The sequence below is a fragment of the Coregonus lavaretus genome, assembly GCF_964263955.1.
Source record: "Coregonus lavaretus genome assembly, chromosome: 37".
NCBI lineage: Eukaryota > Metazoa > Chordata > Actinopteri > Salmoniformes > Salmonidae > Coregonus > Coregonus lavaretus.
The window spans coordinates 25694196-25717441 of NC_140024.1; the positions used below are offsets into that span (position 1 = coordinate 25694196).

The 23246-nt window shown below is 47.2% G+C and overlaps 1 protein-coding gene across 1 annotated transcript in view; it reads left to right on the forward strand.

Annotated features, from left to right (window-relative positions):
- Positions 1-22312, forward strand: part of scg3 (secretogranin III) — a gene marked incomplete at its 5' end in the record, with an annotated part of 23595 nt that extends 1283 nt beyond the window's left edge. Inside the window, 9 exons of the mRNA XM_084154259.1 lie at positions 2857-3142; positions 5585-5727; positions 6482-6640; positions 6839-7100; positions 7387-7503; positions 9701-9784; positions 10349-10462; positions 11327-11416; positions 21169-22312. Of these exons, the coding sequence (XP_084010385.1) occupies positions 2857-3142; positions 5585-5727; positions 6482-6640; positions 6839-7100; positions 7387-7503; positions 9701-9784; positions 10349-10462; positions 11327-11416; positions 21169-21287 (1374 nt within the window). The 3' untranslated portion in view covers positions 21288-22312. The remainder of the gene's footprint in view (positions 1-2856; positions 3143-5584; positions 5728-6481; positions 6641-6838; positions 7101-7386; positions 7504-9700; positions 9785-10348; positions 10463-11326; positions 11417-21168) is intronic.
- Between the last annotated feature and the right edge of the window lie 934 nt (positions 22313-23246).

Below are 23246 nucleotides of genomic sequence, written 5' to 3' on the forward strand. Positions count from 1 at the left end.
AGATGATGTGAAAGCTGCAGTGGAGTCTGCAGGTAAGCGGATACTTCACAGCCAATCAATCAGTATTGTTATTACATACATTTGAATATGTACAGTATATGTGAATAGTGTGTCAGAAATATTTTTGGTGTCTCTTGGTGTCTTCACAATATATAACTGTTTTATCTTATTTTTCAATATAATGCAGTATGGTCTGGTGTTGTTCTTGCCTTTAACTGTTCTGTACTGTGTAGGGTGTCCACCCACTCAGCCCAGAGTTGGTGAAAACGCGCTTTGCTGATCAAATTTAACTTCCTTATGTTAAATTAATTACATTAATTTTACCAATACAAATATGATTATTCATGTTTTAATCGTTCAGTGGGGTCTTTCTCTAACACAGTGGTTCCCAAACTGTGGGGCAGGTAGTATTTTGTAATTTGTGGTCATCGTCTTGAAAGTTGTTTCCACCGGTCACAAAAAGCAAAATTAGCCACAAGCTGAATTTAATGTAAAAGGCTGAAAATAAAAAGCTTGGTATACGCTCAGTGCTTCATTGACATTTCACAGAGATATGCTTGTTTTTGTGAGAACAGGAATTTCGAATTAATATGAAAAGCGTATACTAAGATATGAAAATACTACATGTCATGTCTCAAAATCTATATCCATCTTACCTCTATATTGTTTTATGTCCTGTGGATTGGAGAAGAAAGATGACTAGTTCAACAGGAAAGTGAGCCTGTCGAGTAGCCAGTAGCCTTAATTCATGCACAGAATCCAGCCTAGCTGACGCGATGCCATTTTCCTGATGTTTGACCACTTTCTTTCTCTGGCTCCATTGTTTCAGTCACCTTAATTTTGGCCATCCTACAAGGGTAAAAACTCCAATAACCTTTAAACGGATTATTATAGAGACATAATGTTTGGACCATTGGTTTTCTTAGACAATTATCTACACAGTTAACATATTAAAATGTGTGTTTTTGATTGGACACCCTATACATGTATTTTATGTTTTGTGTGGACCCCAGGAAGAGTAGCTGCTGCATGTGCAACAACTAATAGGGATCATAATAAAATAAACGGTTCCAAGACCACCTACTGCAGTCCGTGGCTCAGGCCCCGTATTCACTACATATTCGTCGCCAAACCCACTGGCTCCAGGTCATCTATAAATCACTGCTAGGCAAATCCCCGCCTTATCTTAGCTCATTGGTCACCATAGCAACACCCACCCGTAGTATGCGCTCCGGCAGGTATATCTCACTGGTCATCCCCAAAGCCAACACCTCCTTTGGCCGCCATTCCTTCCAGTTCTCTGCTGCCAATGACTGGAACGAATTGCAAAAATCTCTGAAGCTGGAGACTCTTATTTCCCTCACTAACTTTAAGCATCAGTTGTCAGAGCACCTTAACGATCACTGCACCTGTACACAGCCCATCTGAAATTAGCCCACCCAACTACCTCATCCCCATATTGTTATTTATTTTGCTCATTTGCACCCCAGTATCTCTATTTGCACATCATCTCTTGCACATCTATCATTCCAGTGTTAATACTAATTGTAATTATTTTGCACTATGGCGTATTTATTGCCTTACCTCCATAACTTGCTATATTTGCACACACTGTATATATATTTTCTGTTGTATTTTTGACTTTATGTTTTGTTTACCCCATATGTAACTCTGTGTTGTTGTTTTTATCGCACTGCTTTGCTTTATCTTGGCCAGGTCGCAGTTGTAAATGAGAACTTTTTCTCAACTGGCTTACCTGGTTAAATAAAGGTAAAATAAAAAATAAAAATAAATCATAAAGTGTCTATTCATTATAATCTAAAAGGCAAAACTGATCCTAGATCAGCACTCCTATTCCCAGATGTTTTATGAATATGGACCCTGAATTTCACTAGTCCTTGTGGTCTCCCATCTAGGGGTTGACCAGGCCCAACCCTGCTTAGCTGCAGAGGAAAGCCAGCCAGGCCCAACCCTGCTTAGCTGCAGAGGAAAGCCAGCCAGGCCCAACCCTGCTTAGCTGCAGAGGAAAGCCAGCCAGGCCCAACCCTGCTTAGCTGCAGAGGAAAGCCAGCCAGGCCCAACCCTGCTTAGCTGCAGAGGAACGCCAGCCAGGCCCAACCCTGCTTAGCTGCAGAGGAAAGCCAGCCAGGCCCAACCCTGCTTAGCTGCAGAGGAAAGCCAGCAAGGCCCAACCCTGCTTAGCTGCAGAGGAAAGCCAGCCAGGCCCAACCCTGCTTAGCTGCAGAGGAAAGCCAGCAAGGCCCAACCCTGCTTAGCTGCAGAGGAAAGCCAGCCAGGCCCAACCCTGCTTAGCTGCAGAGGAAAGCCAGCCAGGCCCAACCCTGCTTAGCTGCAGAGGAAAGCCAGCCAGGCCCAACCCTGCTTAGCTGCAGAGGAAAGCCAGCCAGGCCCAACCCTGCTTAGCTGCAGAGGAAAGCCAGCAAGGCCCAACCCTGCTTAGCTGCAGAGGAAAGCCAGCCAGGCCCAACCCTGCTTAGCTGCAGAGGAAAGCCAGCAAGGCCCAACCCTGCTTAGCTGCAGAGGAAAGCCAGCCACGCCCAACCCTGCTTAGCTGCAGAGGAAAGCCAGCCAGGCCCAACCCTGCTTAGCTGCAGAGGAAAGCCAGCCAGGCCCAACCCTGCTTAGCTGCAGAGGAAAGCCAGCAGAGTGATACAAGGTGGTTTGGCTGCTGGCTTCTCTATTTAAAGACACACTATGGAAGTTTAGTTGATGAAAACACACAAATCCTCAGTTTTAGGCTAACAATGTATGGGGTGAGGGTAGGTGTGCCCTTTCTGGACAATATTTCTCTCCATAGAATGGACTCCTTTTGGCTCAAGAGGAGCAACCCCAGAGGCAGAAGCTTCGTATAGCTTCTTAAATATTTCCCTCTCCCCCTCAGACACCAAATCTGCTGCGGAGCCTAAAGAGGTGAAGGAGGCGGAGCCAGAGCAAGAGAACGATGACTTCACTCTGCTCAAGTCCCTGGCCGAAGGTCAAAGGTCAAAAGAGACCAATGAGACACCAGTCAGAGAGAGCCTGGAGGAGGAGCCTTACTTCCCAGATGAATCAGATTCCACCAAGAACCGCCGGCTAGCCGAAGACTATGACTCAACCAAGATGGAAAACAGCAAGTACCAAGGTATCTAGTTTAGTCTGTTTATTCTACAGTAAGTACCAAGGTATCTAGTTTAGTCTGTTTATTCTACAGCAAGTACCAAGGTATCTAGTTTAGTCTGTTTATGAATGTACTACAGCAAGTACGACTATCATTATCTCCGCAAGGTTATGCCTTTAAGCTCAGTGAGCTATTAGACTATATTGGGAACCTATTAGGGGTATTTGACTTTGTCTTCTGTCCCTAACCAGACCGAATGTTACATTAATGGCCTCTTGGACAGACTCTTGGACTGACTCTTTACTGTATATAACTATGGTTGACCTATAGACCAAATCTGAATGTTTCTAAACAAAGCTGTTCTGGTGGTTCCAGGTAGACAAAGGGTCCCTGTCTTTGTCTTTTTTCCTGTCCTGTCTGGGCCTGTTGGCTCTGAGCCTGTGTGTCTGATAGGGCTCTTCCCTGTGTCTGATCCCTCTATAGTGAGGTCAGGTCTGAGGCCCTGCGCTGCTGTGAGAGAGTGAGAGAGAGAGAGAGAGAGGATTATCTCTCCCCAGGCTGTTGGCTGAGACAGTGGAAGTGCTAAGGCTAAGCTACAAGCCTTAAATCCTCTTCCTCCATCGCTACAGGAGACTATAGACACTTAGTACCTCCCAAATGGCACCCTATCCCCTATATAGTGCACTACTAGTGTATAAAATAGGGAATATGGTGCCATTTGGGACACAGCCCGTCTCTCACAGACTCAGTATTTAATCTCGACCTAGTTCCGGGGAAGCAGTTAACTACTGTTTTAGACTTGGGGTCAAATGTCAGGTACCATACAGAAAAGAAGGGCATTGTTCAAATACGTCTTGAATCCTTCCTTCCTTCTTCCCTTCCTTCACCTAATCACTGATCTAACATGGTCGGACAGGTGAATGCACAGGCCCCAATACATGGTTTTCACCTATCCAGTCATGTCAGATCAGATCACTTCAAAGAATGGAATCAATATGGAAGGATTTATGTGAAGTATTCAATCAGGGGGCCCCTCTTGATCCTCTCAGAGGAGCTGATGGGTTGCATCCCAAATGGCACCCTATTTCCTATGTAGTGCACTACTTTTGACAAGAGCTGTATGAACCCTAGTCAAGAGTAGTGCACTATAAAGGGAATAGAGACATTATGGTCTGACCCCAAGTCTCTCTCCTCTCAGGATCTGGGTCAAGGTTATATTCTTAGTGTATGAAAAAATAGCCTCATATGTACTCTACTGTACTCTAATGTACTGTACTCTACTGTACTCTACTGTACTCTACTCTACTCTACTGTACTGTACTCTACTGTATTGTACTCTACTGTACTGTACTGTACTCTACTCTGCTCTACTCTACTCTACTGTATTGTATTGTACTCTACTGTACTGTACTGTACTGTACTGTACTGTACTCTACTCTACTCTACTCTACTCTACTCTACTGTATTGTATTGTACTGTACTGTACTGTACTGTACTGTACTGTACTGTACTCTACTCTACTCTACTCTATTGTACTCTACTGTACTCTACTGTACTGTACTCTACTCTACTGTACTGTACTGCTGTTGGCTCTGAAACTAAGGCACCTCATCAGTTATACCATATTCTCAGTAGATCAACCTGGATACCATATTCTCAGTAGATCAGCCTGGATACCATATTCTCAGTAGATCAGCCTGGATACCGTATTCTCAGTAGATCAGTCTGGATACCGTATTCTCAGTAGATCAGCCTGGATACCGTGTTCTCAGTAGATCAGCCTGAATACCGTATTCTCAGTAGATCAGCCTGGAGGCACATCTTTTATTTGATCTAAAGAAAGAGAATGACCTGTAGTGAACTGTTATGAACATGTACTGTTGAGTGTTGAGTTCTACCTAGTTTAGCTTGTTTTGTTGTGTATGGGGTCTATATGGCTCAGATACACCCCTTCTCTTATATTATTTAGAGGCAGAGGAAAACAAGTACTGTGATGTTAACGTAGTGACGATTCAGCTAAACCTGGTTGAGTTATTTTCAGTTTCATAACTTGAGAGTTGTTGCTGTTGGACTATTTGCAATGTGTGTGTGTGTGTGTGTGTGTGTGTGTGTGTGTGTGTGTGTGTGTGTGTGTGTGTGTGTGTGTGTGTGTGTGTGTGTGTGTGTGTGTGTGCTGGCCATCTGTCTCCTGGTCTGCTACTGCTACATACAGCCTTAAGTCTCAGCGTTTTAGTTTGTTACATAAGAGTCATACTGGCACAGGGATAAACCTAGTGAGCACAGAAAGATTTAGGAGAGGAGAGGAGAGGAGAGGAGAGGAGAGGAGAGGAGAGGAGAGGAGAGGAGCCTGCAGCTCATTCATAACTGACAGATCTGTGTTGCACCCAGTGGGACACACACACACAAACTCAAACACACAACCACATAGGTGTTTTTATATTGTCGTGTCCTTGGTTGTGATTGCAGATGACCCAGAGAGCTTCAGGCAGGTGGATGGTACCCCTCTAACGGCTGAAGACATCGTCCAGAAGATCGCTACTAAGATCTACGAGGAGGACGACAGAGGGGTGTTTGACAGGATTGTCTCCAAGCTGCTCAAACTGGGCCTGGTAGGTCCAGCTGTCTGGCAAAAACAGAAGACAGAAATGGCTCCCAAAACGTTCTTGTGTGATAGTCAATGTTTCTGGCCTTCCCTCAAATGGACATCAGGTTTGGGATCAATTACTTTTCAATTCAGTCAGTTCAGGAAGTAAACTGAAATTCAAATGTAAAACAAAAATCTCATAGGGAAGCATTGAGAAAAATTGGAATTGGAATTAAATGTTTATTTTACTGCCTGAATTGACTGAATAAAACATTTCATGATCCCAACCCTGATGGACACTGTAAGTCAGGGACGGACCGAGACCATAAATCGGCCTGGGCATTACTAACACAGCCCATTGTTTCCCTCAAGGCCCCCATTATTGGTCAAATAATGAGAATTCTGCCAAAACAAAACCCAATTTAGACCAGCCCACTGGGCTAAAGATGGACGAGCCCATCTGGCATTTGCCTGAACTTCCCTATGGCCAGCCTGTTTCTGGTGTATGTGTGTAGTTGTGTGAATCAGAGACTGTGATTAACAGTTCACAGTGGGGTTGATTCATGGAATCCCCCTCTTATAGTGAGTGATGCACTTACTGAAGAGCTTGCTCTCTCTCTCTCTCTCTCTCTCTCTCTGCTTTCTCTCTCTTTCTCTCTCTCTCTCTTTCTCTCTCTCTCTCTCTCGCTCTCTCTTTCTCTGCTCTCTCTCTATCTTTCTTTCCCTCTCCTGCTCTCGCTCTCTCGATCCCTCCCTCTCAACCTCCTTTCCTCCACCAGATAACAGACAGCCAGGCAGACAGTCTGGAATACGAGGTAGCCGAGGCTCTTCAGGACCTCATCACGAAGAACGCAAAGAACAATGAGATCGAGGACCTGGGAGTGGACTATCCCATAACCCGGGGTGACCAGGATGACGATAATCCCGACGCTAGCATGGTACGATCTGGGATAAGGCTAAATTCAATTAAATAGAAGGCCAATTTAGTTGCACAACATTTGAGAATTTTTCGATTCTCAGCATGCCTCCCATCAGACACTGGTATGGTGATGGTGACGATGGTGATGGTGTTGGTGACGGTGGTGATGGTGACGGTGATGATGATGCTGTCTAACTCTCTTCCTCTCTCCTCCCAGGATGTTACTGGGTCCCCCAACCGTCGGTACGATGAAGAAGATGATGAAGATCAGGCGGCCATTGATGACACAGTGGATAACACCTGGGATAGAGTTAACGAGGGAGAACGGGAGGAGGAGGAGAGGAGCGAGGGCGAACGGGAGGAGGAGGAGAGGAGCGAGGGAGAGAGAAATGAGGGAAATGAGTTGAGCCCAGAGGATGGTCTTCAGGACCTTCAGTACTTCCCCAACTTCTACCATCTGCTAAAGAGTTTAGACTCAGGTAGGAATACAGATACACACACACACACACACACACACACACACACACACACTCACACACACACACACACACACACACACACACACACACACACATGCACACATGCACACACAAACATACCCAAGCATGCTAGCTCTCTCTCACACACAAACACCACATGCACACACAAACAAACACACCTGTGTGTGTGTGTGTGTGTGTGTGTGTGTGTGTGTGTGTGTGTGTGTGTGTGTGTGTGTGTGTGTGTGTGTGTGTGTGTGTGTGTGTGTGTGTGTGATGTTTCCAGAACAAGACGCCCAGGAGAGAGAGACTCTGATCACTATCATGAAGACTCTGATTGACTTTGTCAAGATGATGGTGAAATATGGAACCATCACACCTGAAGAGGGAGTCTCCTATCTTGGTAAAACAGATTATTATCTATACAATAACATCTATATACTACCTTGGTAAAACATATATCAGTTAATCATCTATATATCAGAGATTATTATCTATGTCACAGTTTATATCCAGGATGTGACTTGACTGTTGGTGGTGGTAGTGGGTGTGTGTGTGTGTGTGTGTGTGTGTGTGTGTGTGTGTGTTATCTGTTTGTGCAGTGGAGCATAGTGCCTCTGTTCAGACAGATAAATGTCACAGGAACGACCCTCGCTTTTACAGATTTATGAGGGTCACACACACACACACACACACACACACACACACACACACACACACACACACACACACACACACACACACACTGTGATGTTCTGTTTGCATCTTTTTCTTATCTTTCTGTGACATTTTGGCTAAGTGTGAGTAACCGACAGACAAACAGACAGACAGACAGACAGGTAGGCAGGCAGACACACAGACAGGTATTTAAGTTTTCTGTCATTGATTTGAAATGATAGGCAGTGGAACCTTTTTAGATATTCTGTTGTGCTGGAGTAGTGATTGTGTAGAGAGAAACAGAGAGAGAATGTTTTTGTGTCTATTTGTGTGTGTGTGTGTGTGTGTGTGTGTATGTGTGTGTGTGCGTGCCCCACCACAATAACAGATCCCAGCCACCCAGGTCCATAAATACAACATTTAACACAACCAATCAATACTTCCGGTAATAACCTCTGATCAGTTATTGACCTATTGATCTCCTGCGCTGTGCTTCCTGCTGAGAACCTCACACAACACCAACATCACCAATACCCTACAAAGCAGATACCACCTCATTTATTGTCATCACAACATTTCTGGAGACCCTTTTAGAGACACCTACATACATTACACCAGTAATGTTAGTTAGACAATCTCCAGAGTCATGTATTGAGATCTCCAGCTATATATGGCTCTACTTTACCCTGGTGCGTCATGTTGCGGTGTATCTATGTGCGTTGCTATTGAGTGACGTGTCCTTTTCATATCCTTCCAGCTGATTGACTTGACGGTGGCTCGGTGACTAGTGTCGTTTAGACAGCAGGACAAAGATAACACACACTGATAATAAAGACCAAATTGAATACATTACGTAATAGACGGGGGTTTCCTTGGCAACCCCGACGACATTATGTTTAGGTTCCGTGGAGACGTGGGGATGGAATTATGGGTTGCCAGGCAACGGGCCATTGTGTCCGCAGTGACCCATGATTGTGGATAGGGATGAGTCACCTCTGTTACACACAACTGATCTGCCTTAGGGAGATAAAGGAGAGAGAGAAAGATAGAGATAGAGAGAGAGAGAGATAGTGAGGGGGGGGTAAAGGTCACTAACAGCAGGACACGGGGGCTGTGACACAGAGCCTTCTCTACAGTAGAGAGAGAGAGAGAGAGAGAGAGAGAGAGAGAGAGAGAGAGAGAGAGAGAGAGAGATAGAGAGAGAGAGAGAGAGAGAGAGAGAGAGAGAGAGAGAGAGAGAGAGAGAGAGAGAGAGAGAGAGAGAGAGAGAGAGAGAGAGCGCTCTCTGAACTGGCCGTTTCACAGAACAGCTGTATTTAGTATCAACTGGACAGTTCAGCTGGTTACTAGACGTGGAGTGTCTGTTGAAGAGATGAATCAGGACCCTCCCTCATAGTATAACGAGCGGTGTTCTGGAATCAGGTCCCTCATAGTATAATGAGCAGTGTTCTTGAATCAGGACCCTCATAGTATAATGAGCAGTGTTCTTGAATCAGGACCCTCATAGTATAATGAGCGGGTTTCTGGAATCAGGACCCTCATAGTATAATGAGGGGTGTTCTGGAATCAGGATCCTCATTGTATAATGAGTGGTGTTCTGGAATCAGGACCCTCATAGTATAATGAGCGGTTTTCTTGGAATCAGGACCCTCATAGTATAATGAGTGGTGTTCTGGAATCAGGACCCTCATAGTATAATGAGTGGTGTTCTGGAATGAAAAGGAGAAATGGGAGTGTAGAAGAGATAGGAAAGACAGAGAGGAACAGAAATAGAGAAGATAGGAAATAATGGGTAGTGCTGTGGAAAGAGAGGAGAGAGGTGGAGCAGGGGAGAAATAGAAGGAAGGAAAAAGAGGAACGGAGAAATAGAGAATATAGACTGTGTACTGAATGAGTGGTGTTGTGGAGACCTGTCTAACCTCTATATGTCTATCCTCCTGTAGAGAACCTGGATGCTATGATCGCTCTGCAGACCAAGAACAAGCTGGGGAAAACACTGGGGAACCCTGGCATCATCACACCTACAGGTAAATATCACCCAGTCACCTGTCCTCCTCATATCATTCCACCTGATTGACCTCACGGTGGCTCGGTGACTAGTGTCAGGTAAATATTGCCCAGTCGATGTACTTCTCATTATTCCCTTCTGTGTTTTTTATTTTGATGTACAGTTAAGGGAAAGGTTAAGGTAAATGTAAGGTTAAGGTAAGGGTACTTTGCTCAGGCAGGTTGTGTAATACTGAACTTCCCCTTTAAGTTTGTGTTGGGTTAGGTGTGGTGGGGTTGGGCTGAGTTGGGTGTGGTGGGGTTGGGTTGGGATGGTTGAGTTGGGTGTGGTGGGGTTGGGGTTGGGTTGGGATGGTTGAGTTGGGTGTGGTGGGGTTAGGGTTGGGTTGGGTTGAGTTGAGTTGAGTTGGGTTGGATGTAGTGGGGTTGGGTTGAGTTGGGTGTGGTGGGGTTGGGTTGAGTTGGATTGGGTTGGGGTTGGTGGGGTTGGGTCGGGTGTGGTGGGGTTGGGGTTGAGTTGGGTTGGGTTTAGTCGGGTTGAGTTGGGTTGGTGGTAACTGACTGTTGTTGTGTCTGTGTTGCAGGGAAGACCCCAGAGGACGATGACAACACCAAGGCAGAGGCGGCCAAGATGCAGAAGGAGTATGAGAACCTGAAAGACTCAACCAAGGAAGAAGCGCCGTCCACCGAGACCAGAGGCGAGTTCAACAAGGCTTCTGTTTGCAGCGAACATGTTGCCAGAGTAACACTTTCAGTTGAATGATTTGAATGAACATTTCAAAATGTTACCATGAAACATCAAACAGCTTCTTTTTGTAAGGATTACTCTGGCTTTTAGCGACAATATTCAAACTGAAAATGACTTAGCTATTGCTACTAAATATAGTAGAAAGTCAATATGGCCACTTGATTATTTTTAGAGGCAGTTAAGACACGAAACAGACACTTACGTTCGCCGCACACTATCTTCTATCTTCGTCTAACACAAAACAAATTGAATATGTTAGCTAACATTAGCCAACGTTCGCAAACTATTTCCCTTGTTGAACGCACCTCAGTTAGTACATTACTATATCTACAAAATGGCTGCTATAAGACTGTAATATACACACTGAATGCCGAACTTGTGAGGGTCGTTCAAGTGGTTATAACCCAGTTGGAACCTCGTATTTCCCACTTGCGAGGAGCATTTGAGGGCAACATGAGACTGTAATATAGACCCAAAATGTCTGCTATAAGACTGTAATATAGACCCAAAATGGCTCCTATATAAGAATGTAATATGGACCTAAAATGGCTGCTTTAAGACTGTAATATAGACCCAAAATGGCTGCTGTTCGATGCAGGAAGTGCTAACACTTTTTCTCTTTCTCTCTCTCTTTCTGTCTCTCTGTCTCTCTGTCCCTCTGTCTCTGTCTCTGTCTCTGCCTCTCCCTCTCTCTCTCTATCTCTCTCTCTCTCTCTCCTTTCTCTCTTTCTTTTTTTCTTTCTCCCTCTCTCCCTCTCTTTCTCTCACTCTCTTTCTCTCTATCTCTCTCTCCTTCCCTCCCTTTCTCTTTTAGATCACCCAGGCAAGTCTGAGCTCTACTTGGAAGCCATCAGGAAGAACATTGAGTGGCTGAAGAAACACAACAAAGATGAGGGCAAAGACGGTAAGACATAGAGAGAGAGAGAGAGAGTTGCACATTTCTAAAACACCGTACATAGCTGATATTATAACACTTGTCTGTCTTATTTAAACCTTTTTGAGTCCAATATTTACTGTTAAATTTGAATCGTTTTTGGTTTATATTGTTTTGTGTCTGCTCACTTTTGTTAATTGTTTATTTCACTTGCTTTGGCAATGTAAACAATGTAAAGCCCCATTGAATTGAGAGAGCAAGATCCTTATCTGTCTGGTGTAGGATTGGTGTTGGAGTCAACAGGGCTGGCTGCTGTCCTACATACTGAACATAGAGTCTGTCTGGAGAATCTATACAATCTCTGGAGGACCCAAACAGTCCCATTGTTCAGTGTACAGTTTCAGCTAAAGTAACGTTCCAACATTAGTACACACACACACACACACACACACACACACACACACGCGCGCGCCCTCCCCTCCTACTGAAAACTGTGTCTGGTCACAAATTATCTGCGGAGACACACTGAAGAATAGTTCAATTAAAGTCTGCTTTGTCCGTCTGGATTTGCAATTAAAATACGTGTGGTGGGTGATGCGTTACCCCCACACCTCATGAATATGGATGAGGCTTGGCATGCATCCCAAATGGCACACTATTCCCTATATAGTGCACTACTTGCACTACCCTATTGGCCCTAGTCAAAAGTAGTGCACTCCATAGGGAATAGGATGCCATTTGGATCTGGGACACAGACTTGATGAGTCTGCTGCCCTAATTACTGGTGTGTGTGTGTGTGTGTGTGTGTGTGTGTGTGTGTGTGTGTGTGTGTGTGTGTGTGTGTGTGTGTGTGTGTGTGTGTGTGTGTGTGTGTGTGTGTGTGTGTGCGTGTGTGTGTGCGTGTGCGTGTATCTTTCCATGTGTGTCCACTCCCAGTTACCCTCATCTAACTGTGTCAACCCTCATAGCAGAGCACCCAGACCAGAACATTATTATTATTATTATTATATTAAAATTTCCTGGTTATGACACTGTAACTGTCAGCCAAGTGTTCTGTCAATTCCTATTGGCGGTTAATTGAGTAGAAGACTATGAAATGTTAATGAGGGTAGTCTATGCATTGTTATGAGACCAGCCCAGTCTAACTGTCTGGTGTGGAGGACCACTGGGACCTCCTAAATAACCAATCAGCTGTCTATTGTACAGCCATAAACACAGACACTTAGAGTTTGTTGTTATATTGGAGTTATAATTAGTTATAGTTATGTTTTAGGAGTTTAGGATATTCTTATGGTGAGTGTATTTTCTCTCTCCTTAGTGTACTGTCCAGGGACTGGATTTATCAAGCACCTAAGAGTAGGAGAGCTAATTAAGGATCAGTTCCCCCTTTTAGATCACAAAGAATAAGATTACATGGACAGGGAAAAACGGAGCCTAGATCAGTACTCCGACTCTGAGATGCTTGATACATGTCCTCTCTATATATACAGTATACTCTCCTCTTTTGGCTGTGTCTTCAGTGCAGGTCCTTCTCTCTCCCCTCTCTCTCGCCTCTCTCCTCTCTCTCCCCTCTCTCTCACCTCTCTCTCGCCTCTCTCCTCTCTCTTTCCTCTCTCTCCTCTCCTCTCTCTCCCCACTCTCCTCTCTCTCCTCTCTCTCTGCTCTTTTGGCTGTGTGTGTTTAGTGCAGGTCCTCCTCTCTCTCTGCTCTCTCTCTCTCTCTCTCTCTCTCTCTCTCTCTCTCTCTCTCTCTCTCTCTCTCTCTCTCTCTCTCTCTCTCTCTCTCTCTCCTCTCTCCTCCCTCTCTCTCTCTCTCCTCTCTCTCCTCTCTCTCTCCTCTCTCTCCTATCTCTCTCTTTCCTCTCTCTGTCACGGTTCAGACAGACGACCAGAGGACCACAATTGCGTCACACCAGAAAGTTTATTAAACTTAAGGGGAAAAGGGAAGTAGGGAGTGAATGAAGGCTCCAGGGGTAACAGGGATCCCGTCCAATGCGCTGGGTCTGTGCCCCCCCCAGTGGCAGCGATGCGTCCTATGAAGCCGGTGGTGGGTGGTCCAGAAGTCCTGGGGGGGGGAGACACAGACACAACAGGGCGGAATGAAACCAGGCAGCAGTACAGTTCAAGGGAAATCCAAAATACGTAGTAGCAAGGCAGAAGGCTGGTCAGAGTTACCGGGATTGAAGAGTAGTCAGGAGTCGTAATGGCAGAAGCAGGTCTGGATCTCCTGAGGCAGAAGAGTATCCAAAAAACAGGCAGGTCCGGGGTCACAAAACCAGGGTGAGCCAGAAGCGCGAGCAAACAGGTTCCGGGTGTGAGCTTTGCAGACGATCTGACACCGGAGAGCTGAAAGACAGGGCCTTAAATACTGGGAGAGGTAGTGGGTAATGCAGCGCAGCTGGCAGAGTAATTAGAGCAGAGCAGAGCAGGGACAGGTGGAGCTAGTTAGGCTGAGTAGAGAGAGTGGTGAGCAGAGTGGAAGAAAATTAAGGTGGTAACCCGGTGGAGTGAGAGGCCCATGACAGAACCCCCCCCCCAAGGGACGGCCCCAGAAGTCCCAAGAGCAACACCACGCCGGGCGGGAGGAGGGGAGCCGGAGGAGGGCTAGAACTCCTCCGAACGGTCCGAGTGAACGTCCTCATCCTCGGAGGAAGCCGGAGGGCCGTGGTCGGGAGATGGGACAGGTCCCGAGACAGGATCAGGCACAGGACAGGAAGCCGAGCGGGCCGGACGGTTAGGGACCCCTCTGGGGCGGCCCCTACGGATTGCAGGTTGATCAGGATGCCGTTGGTGGAAAGCGGTGATGAGAGTCCTATCCACAATCCGACTAGCTGGCACCCAGGTCCTCTCCTCAGGTCCATAGCCCTCCCAGTCAATGAGGTACTGGAGACCCCTACCCCTCCGTCTGGACCGAAGCAGGCGGCGGACGGTGTAAACCAGACCACCATCGACGAGCCGTGGAGGAGGAGGACCAGGCGCAGCAGGGACCAGCGGACTCTCATGGATGGGCTTAATCTTAGACACATGGAAAGTGGGGTGCACCCTCAGGGAATTAGGCAGTTGGAGCCGGACAGCAGTTGGGCTAATCACTCTTATGATAGGGAATGGGCCAATGAACCGAGGTGCCAGCTTCTGCGACTCCACCCTGAGTGGCAGGTTCTTCGATGACAACCACACCCTTTGACCAACATGGTAGGTGGGAGCAGGAATTCTCCGACGGTTGGCCCCGGTAGTGTAGCTGGCAACGGATCTGAGGAGTGTGGCTCGGGCTTGTGACCAGGTGCGGCGACATCGACGGGCAAAAGCAAGTGCAGATGGGCAAGTAACCTCCTCCTCCTGGCTGGCAAATAGAGGAGGCTGGTATCCATAAACACATTGGAAAGGGGACATACCGATGGCAGAGCAGGTCAGAGAATTGTGTGCGTACTCCACCCATGTCAATTGCTGCGACCAGGAGTGGGGGTTGCGTGAAGTCATGCATCGCAGTGCCTTCTCGAGCTCCTGATTAGCCCGCTCTGACTGCCCATTGGATTGGGGATGGAATCCGGAAGTCAGACTGACTGTGGCTCCCAGCAGGTGACAGAACTCCTTCCAAAAAGCGGAGGAGAATTGTGGACCACGGTCAGAAACTACATCCTTTGGCAGTCCGTGGATCCGGAAGACGTGTTCCAGGACCACCTGGGCGGTCTCCTTGGCGGTTGGGAGCTTGGGGAGGGGAATGAAGTGTGCCATCTTGCTGAAACGGTCAACGATGGTGAGAATGACGGTCATGCCACTTGAAGGGGGCAGCCCCGTGACAAAGTCAAGGGCGATGTGAGACCAGGGACGTCTGGGCACAGGCAGGGGCTGCAGCAATCCGGCTGGGGGCTGGCAGGACGACTTGTGTTGGTTGCAGATGGGGCAGGCTTGGACGAATTCCCGTACATCCTTCCTCAGAGAGGGCCACCAGAACCTCTGGGCGAGCAGGTTGTAAGTGCGGGTGGAGCCAGGGTGACAAGCTAGGCGGGAGTCATGTCCCCACTGAACGACCTGGGACCTCAGGTCTTCGGGGACAAAAAGGCGGTCAGCTGGGCAAGTGCTGGGACCTGGCTGGTTACGGAGAGCCTCCAGCACCTGTTCCTCAACAGCCCAGGTCAGAGCTGCAACGATGCAGGGACTTGGCAGAATCGACACAGGGTCCTTGGAGGGGGTGTCATCCTTCTGGAATTGACGGGAGAGGGCGTCTGGCTTGGTGTTGCGTGATCCAGGCCGGTATGACAGAGTGAAATTAAACCTGGTGAAGAACAGGGCCCAGCGGGACTGCCTGGAGTTCAACCGTTTGGCCGTGCGGATGTACTCCAAGTTCTTATGATCGGTCCAAACGAGAAATGGAATGGTGGACCCCTCCAGCCAGTGACGCCACTCCTCCAAGGCAAGCTTCACAGCCAGCAGCTCACGGTTCCCTATGTCGTAATTGCACTCAGAGGGGGACAACCGACGTGAGAAAAAGGCACAGGGATGGAGCTTCCTATCCTCCGCAGCCCACTGAGAAATCACAGCACCAACTCCCACATCCGAGGCGTCCACCTCCACAATGAATTGCCGGTCCACATCAGGCATCTGGAGGATGGGAGCGGAGGTGAACCTCACCTTGAGGGTACTGAAGGCTTTGTCGGCTGCTGGGGTCCAGGTGAAGGGTTGCTTGGTGCTGGTTAGAGCAGTGAGAGGGGCAGCAACGGTACTGTAGTTCCGGATAAACTTCCTATAGAAGTTAGCAAACCCCAGAAACTGTTGCAGCTTCTTTCTGTTCTCCGGAACTGGCCATGAAGTGACTGCTGATACTTTGGCAGGATCCATTTGGATACTTCCCTCTGCCACTATGTACCCCAGGAAGGCCACTGTCTTGACGTGAAACTCACATTTCTCTGCCTTGGCGTAGAGGGAATTCTCCAGAAGACGATGAAGGACTTGCTGGACATGGCGGGTGTGTTCAGACAGGTTTCTGGAGTAGATTAAGATGTCATCCAGGTAAACGAAGACAAACTTGTTTAACATGTCCCGCAGTACATCATTCACTAGAGCCTGGAACACAGCAGGAGCATTGGTGAGGCCAAAAGGCATAACCAGATACTCGTAGTGGCCTGTTGGTGTATTGAATGCGGTTTTCCATTCATCTCCCTCCCGGATCCGCACTAGGTGGTAAGCGTTTCTGAGATCCAACTTGGTAAAAACAGTGGCTCCCTGGAGCAACTCAAAAGCAGAGGTGAGCAGAGGCAGAGGGTAACGGTTTTTCACTGTGATGTCGTTGAGTCCCCTGTAGTCGATGCAGGGGCGAAGAGATCCGTCCTTCTTCCCCACAAAGAAGAAGCCAGCACCAGCAGGAGATGAAGATGAACGGATTAATCCTGCGGACAGAGAGCCATTGATGTAGTCCTCCATGGACTTTCTTTCAGGAGCAGACAACGAATAAAGACGACCCTTTGGAGGAGCTGTTCCAGGGAGGAGGTCGATGGCACAGTCGTACGGTCGGTGAGGGGGCAGAGATGTGGCTCTTGCTTTGTTAAACACCTCTCTGAGACCATGGTAGCATTCTGGGACATTGGAGAGGTCAGGAGCGGAGTTAGTAGGTACTGGCCGAGGGGGTAGTGCGGCAGCAAGCAGGCAGGTTCGGTGGCAGTCCTCTCCCCACTCCCTGATCACCCCGGTCACCCAGTCGAGCTGAGGGTTGTGCCGGCGGAGCCATGGGTAACCCAGGATGAGGGGTTGGCCTGGAGAGGGGAGCAGGTGAAACTGGATAGTTTCTTGATGGTTTCCGGACAGACCCATCGAGACCGGGGCCGTGACATGAGTGACCGATCCGAGTAAGTGTCCGTCCAGTGCCCGGGCAGGAATAGGAGGTGTCAAACGGAGGTTCTCCAGTCCCAGTTGGCGTGCCAGCTTGATGTCCATTATGTTGGCTTCGGCGCCAGAATCCACCAGAGCAGCCAGGGTGTGAGTTGAGTCAGAGAGGCGGAGGTGAACTTGCAGCAGGGGTTTGCGGTCGGAGGACTGGATGGTCATTGAACTCAACCGGACTCCCCCTATGCCCGGTGAGCTTCGGCCCTTTAAAGGGCAGGTTACCACACGATGTCCATCACCTCCACAATAGAGGCAGAGGTTTGAGGTGAAGCGGCGCTGGCGCTCTGCAGGAGTGAGGGAGGCTCGCCCAATCTCCATAGGCTCAGACTGATCAAGCTGACCTGGGTGAGTGGCAGTAGATGACAGGAGCCCAGTCGGATCTCTCCGAATGCCGGTAGTAGGTGGACCTTGGCGCCCCCTCTCACGACGACGGGTCTGTATCCTTCTGTCGATCCTGACAGTCAGTGCGATGGCTTCATCAAGAGTGGAAGGCAGTTCATGGGAGACCAACTCGTCCTTGATATAGTCAGCCAAACTATGGAAGAACGCGTCCACCAACGATGGTGTGTTCCAAGAACTTCGTCTAGCCAGGGTTCGGAAGTCGATGGAATGGTCTGCGACTGTACGTCTGCCTTGTCGAATACTGAACAGTTCACGAGACGCCTCTGCAGTGGGTGAATCCAGGTCAAACACCTTCAGCATCTCCTCAGCAAACAGGTCGAAGGTTGCACATGCGGGGGTTTGACGTTCGAACTCTGCTGTTCCCCAGAGTCGAGCTCGGCCCGTCAGGTGAGTGATGGCATACCCAACTTTAGCCCCCTCCGTGGCGAAGGTCCTTGGCTGCAAGGAGAACTGAAGTCGGCAGCTAGTCAGGAATGGCCGGACCTGGGTTGAATCGCCGTTGAACCGCTCGGGGTTTCCAATCTTGGGTTCCGGAGCAGCGGCTGCAATGACCGGGGCAGGTAACTCGGGGGCTGGGCTGGTGGGCAGACTGGCTGGGGTAAGGTTGGTGAGGAGTTGAATGATCATGGCGAGTTGTTGTTGCTGCTGCTGGAACTGCTGCTCATGCTCATCGGTCTCCATGTCGGGGAAAGTGTGCGCTGAGTCCATAATGGTCAGATCGTACTGTCACGGTTCAGACAGACGACCAGAGGACCACAATTGCGTCACACCAGAAAGTTTATGAAACTTAAGGGGAAAAGGGAAGTAGGGAGTGAATGAAGGCTCCAGGGGTAACAGGGATCCCGTCCAATGCGCTGGGTCTGTGCCCCCCCCAGTGGCAGCGATGCGTCCTATGAAGCCGGTGGTGGGTGGTCCAGAAGTCCTGGGGGGGGGAGACACAGACACAACAGGGCGGAATGAAACCAGGCAGCAGTACAGTTCAAGGGAAATCCAAAATACGTAGTAGCAAGGCAGAAGGCTGGTCAGAGTTACCGGGATTGAAGAGTAGTCAGGAGTCGTAATGGCAGAAGCAGGTCTGGATCTCCTGAGGCAGAAGAGTATCCAAAAAACAGGCAGGTCCGGGGTCACAAAACCAGGGTGAGCCAGAAGCGCGAGCAAACAGGTTCCGGGTGTGAGCTTTGCAGACGATCTGACACCGGAGAGCTGAAAGACAGGGCCTTAAATACTGGGAGAGGTAGTGGGTAATGCAGCGCAGCTGGCAGAGTAATTAGAGCAGAGCAGAGCAGGGACAGGTGGAGCTAGTTAGGCTGAGTAGAGAGAGTGGTGAGCAGAGTGGAAGAAAATTAAGGTGGTAACCCGGTGGAGTGAGAGGCCCATGACACTCTCTCCTCTCTCTCTCTTTCCTCTCTCTCCTCTCTCTCCTCTCTCTCTATCCTCTCTCTCCTCTCTCTCCTCTCAGCGAGACTGAAATAGCTGCATTTTGGAGCTGCCTTACTCAACAAAAATGTACCAAAACCAAAATACAATGGGAAAGTGATAATACAATGGGAAAGTAACCGCATATGCTTTATTAGATCAAGCCATTAAAAAAATAAAATCAATTGTTTGCTAACTGATATGATGCAGTATATTGTTGTGACATTAAATAACAGAATTGCATGCAAATCTCCGGGATTTTGGTGGGTCCTCGGCCCACCTGCCCCACGTGATGCATCGCCACTGTGTGTCTTCAGTGCAGGTCTCCTCTCTGTACCCATTGGGGTTCATTAGTATGCCAGTCAGGCAGTCCTGTGGGTGTCTGGGAAGAGAGGGGCCTCTCGTCCTTACTGATCGCAGCAGGGGAGACACCTGACAGGGAGATCATAGGGAGTGTCAGGGCCCTGTCAACATGGAGCAACTCATAGAGGAAAACACACACACACCACACAGTAGGAAAGAGGTTTCACTTCCTGTTTGAGTATGCCAGTGAGCTTTCATCAGGTACTGACACTGTTGTGTTATTCACCAGAAGATCTATTCACCCAGATATGAACAGTTGTGGAAATAAGTTATGAAGTCACTCAAAAGTCCCTGGAACAGTTTGTAATGTGTAGGGAATGGTTTGTAAATGGTGTACTGGTGCATACCCAGTGCATATAGGGCCGGTTTCCCAAGCAGGTGAAGGCTACTGCAGGTCTGGCCTAAAAGCATTTTCAATGGAGATTCTCCAGATTCCCCCATAGAGTATAATAGAGCATCTGGGTTAGCCACATATATTATATTGGATGTTTTGATGTGTTTCTGTATCATTTGTATATTATAAGCACAATTTACTGAGTGACATTATAATGAGTTATGGAAACATCAGCTCAACGCAGGCTGTTATTTAAAACCCATTAGGTCTCTCTCTCTCTCTCTCTCTCTCTCTCTCTCTCTCTCTCTCTCTCTCTGTCTCTCTGTCTCTCTCTGTCTGTCTGTCTGACTGTCTGTCGCTCTCTCTCTCTCTCTCTCTCTCTCTCTCTCTCTCTCTCTCTCTCTCTCTCTGTCTCTCTCTGTCTGTCTGTCTGACTGTCTGTCGCTCTCTCTCTCTCTGTTCAGTACAGCTGGGGGAAAACATTACACAGTCATAGAAACAGAGTGGTCGACTGGGCAACACACCACTTACTATATTTACCCTGGCCCAGCTCCTTCCATTAGAGATGTGTGTGTATGTGCATGCTAGCGTGTGTGGCGTGTGTGTTCTAGTCAGTGGTACAGGGTGGCTCTCTGTCTGTACATACTGTAGCTAAAGGAACAGATGGACAGTTCTCTCTGCTTGACTCCTTATCACCATCATTATCACAACCACCTCCACACTCCTCCTCCACACTCCTCCTCCACACTCCTCCTCACTCCTCCACACTCCTCCTCCCAGCTCCTACCCCTTCTATGTACACTTACATGTATATTCTATAGTGTCTTGATAGGATGCTGGTTCTTTATCATATAAATGATTGTTTGAACGCCAACAGAACTACTTGTTGTGAGCTCCTGGCTCTCATGTGCTGCTTCTTAAACACCCACACCAGTAGAAATCCACTTTTCTGAGCTGAAAGACGATGGCCAGAGCTTACTCATGATGTTGCACAACAGTTTAAGTCAATAAATCATTGTTTTAGTTAAAGTACGATATGTTTGGGCTTAAGGTGACAAATCCGAACTGCCCACTTCAGACAAATCTGTGTGAATGCTGTGTCTTTTCCTATAATAATAATAATAATAATATGCCATTTAGCAGACGCTTTTATCCAAAGCGACTTACAGTCATGCGTGCATACATTTTTGTGTATGGGTGGTCCCGGGGATCGAACCCACTACCTTGGCGTTACAGGCGCCGTGCTCTACCAGCTGAGCTACAGAGGACCACTATGATATGACATGCAAATTATTTTTTGTTTAGTTTCAGGGTTGGGTTTACACAATCCTTGTTCACATTATTCCAGATTAGATTATAATCTGTCTCTATCCTTGTGTATTGTATTCCAGATTACGACCTGTCCAAACTGAGGGACTTCATGGACCAGCAAGTGGACTCCTACATCGACAAGGGCATCATTGAGAAGGGCGAGGGAGAGACCATCAAGAGGATCTACGGCAGCCTGTAACCTTCAACCAACCTTAAAATAACTAACAACTAACCTTTAAATAACCTACGACCAACCTTAAAAAACCTACGACCAACCTTCAAAAAACCTACTGGAAATGTATGACGATTGATAAACCTATGAATAGGGCCTATAATTTTTCCTGTTCAGGTAACATCATTTGGAAAAACTCCTGGCTTGAGATGATGATCCCTGAAAGTAACTGACTCTGATTTTGGTGTGAATTCTTGCCTTGATGTCAATTGGAGTGTGAGTAAATTGAGTGGATCTCAAGTTAGGATTCGGCCCCTATGAGACGAAATGTATGATCTGTATGTATTTAAAATAAACAATTTAGGCAAAAACATATTGTATTTGACATTTCCAGAAAGCTGGAATGGAATAATCGTAATATTATCACGGAAAGTATATATTAAACTATACAGCACTCAGTTCAGCAGGCTAGAAAACAATCAGCAATAGTCCGATGTCACTGAGTGGCACTGATGATGGGATATCAACGTCAAACTGACTCGATTAGGAAGGGGAAACACAACAGTTATTCTGTCAAATCAACTGACTGCTCTAATGTACCTTGAGGAGTGAAATGTTGACATACTGAGGGGGAATAAGTGTTAAACCATCCCACTGGACACACACTGGTTGAATCAACGTTGTTTCCACGTCATTTCAATGAAATTACGTCTGTTCCCAGTGGGATGATTGTGTCCCAAATGGCATACAATTCCCTATTTAGCGCACTATTTTTGACTAGGCCCCATATGGCTCTGTTAAAAAATAGTGCACTATATAGGAAATAGGGTGCCATTTGGGACACAAATATGTCTGGTAGTAGAGTTCCAACTCTAGCTTTCTCATGGATTACAGGTCATAAGTACTGTATGTCTTTGCAATAGACTTTTGCAACAAGTACACATATCTAAATGTATTCATTCTGTGTAATCTGTCCTAGCATATTATATATATATTTTTTCCCTCTCCAGCATCAATGTAAAATCTATTGTATTAAGGCTTTTAACTCAACCAAAAACAGCTGTGTCCAGTATCATTTCAGTGCCCTGTATGTCCAGCCTCTCCTCTGTTCTTTGTTCTGGGGTCATTCCTTTGGGGCCCTATCTGTGTCCTTTCCCTCTATCTGCATTCTGCAAAATGGGTAGTAGTGGGAAGTTGCCCCTAGATGCTGATCTTGGATCAGTTGTGCGTTTTCCCCACTAATGGTAAAGGTTAGGATTGTGGGAACCCACCTTCTGTACGTCTCAGTATATTCAACATGTATACAACCGCTCTAGAGACACAAAATGAAGTATTTTTTAATGTAAATATTTGTGATGTTTTTTCCAAAAATGTTAAAGCAATTAAAACATTGCCTTTCTTTATCTTTATCTGTGTAGTTGACTCTGGTAAAGAGAATATCAAAGGATGCATCCCAAATGGCACCCTATTCCCTATATACAGTGGGGGAAAAAAGTATTTAGTCAGCCACCAATTGTGCAAGTTCTCCCACTTAAAAAGATGAGAGAGGCCTGTAATTTTCATCATAGGTACACGTCAACTATGACAGACAAATTGAGGGAAAAAAATCCAGAAGGATTTTTAATGAATTTATTTGCAAATTATGGTGGAAAATAAGTATTTGGTCACCTACAAACAAGCAAGATTTCTGGCTCTCACAGACCTGTAACTTCTTCTTTAAGAGGCTCCTCTGTCCTCCACTCGTTACCTGTATTAATGGCACCTGTTTGAACTTGTTATCAGTATAAAAGACACCTGTCCACAACCTCAAACAGTCACACTCCAAACTCCACTATGGCCAAGACCAAAGAGCTGTCAAAGGACACCAGAAACAAAATTGTAGACCTGCACCAGGTTGGGAAGACTGAATCTGCAATTGGTAAGCAGCTTGGTTTGAAGAAATCAACTGTGGGAGCAATTATTAGGAAATGGAAGACATACAAGACC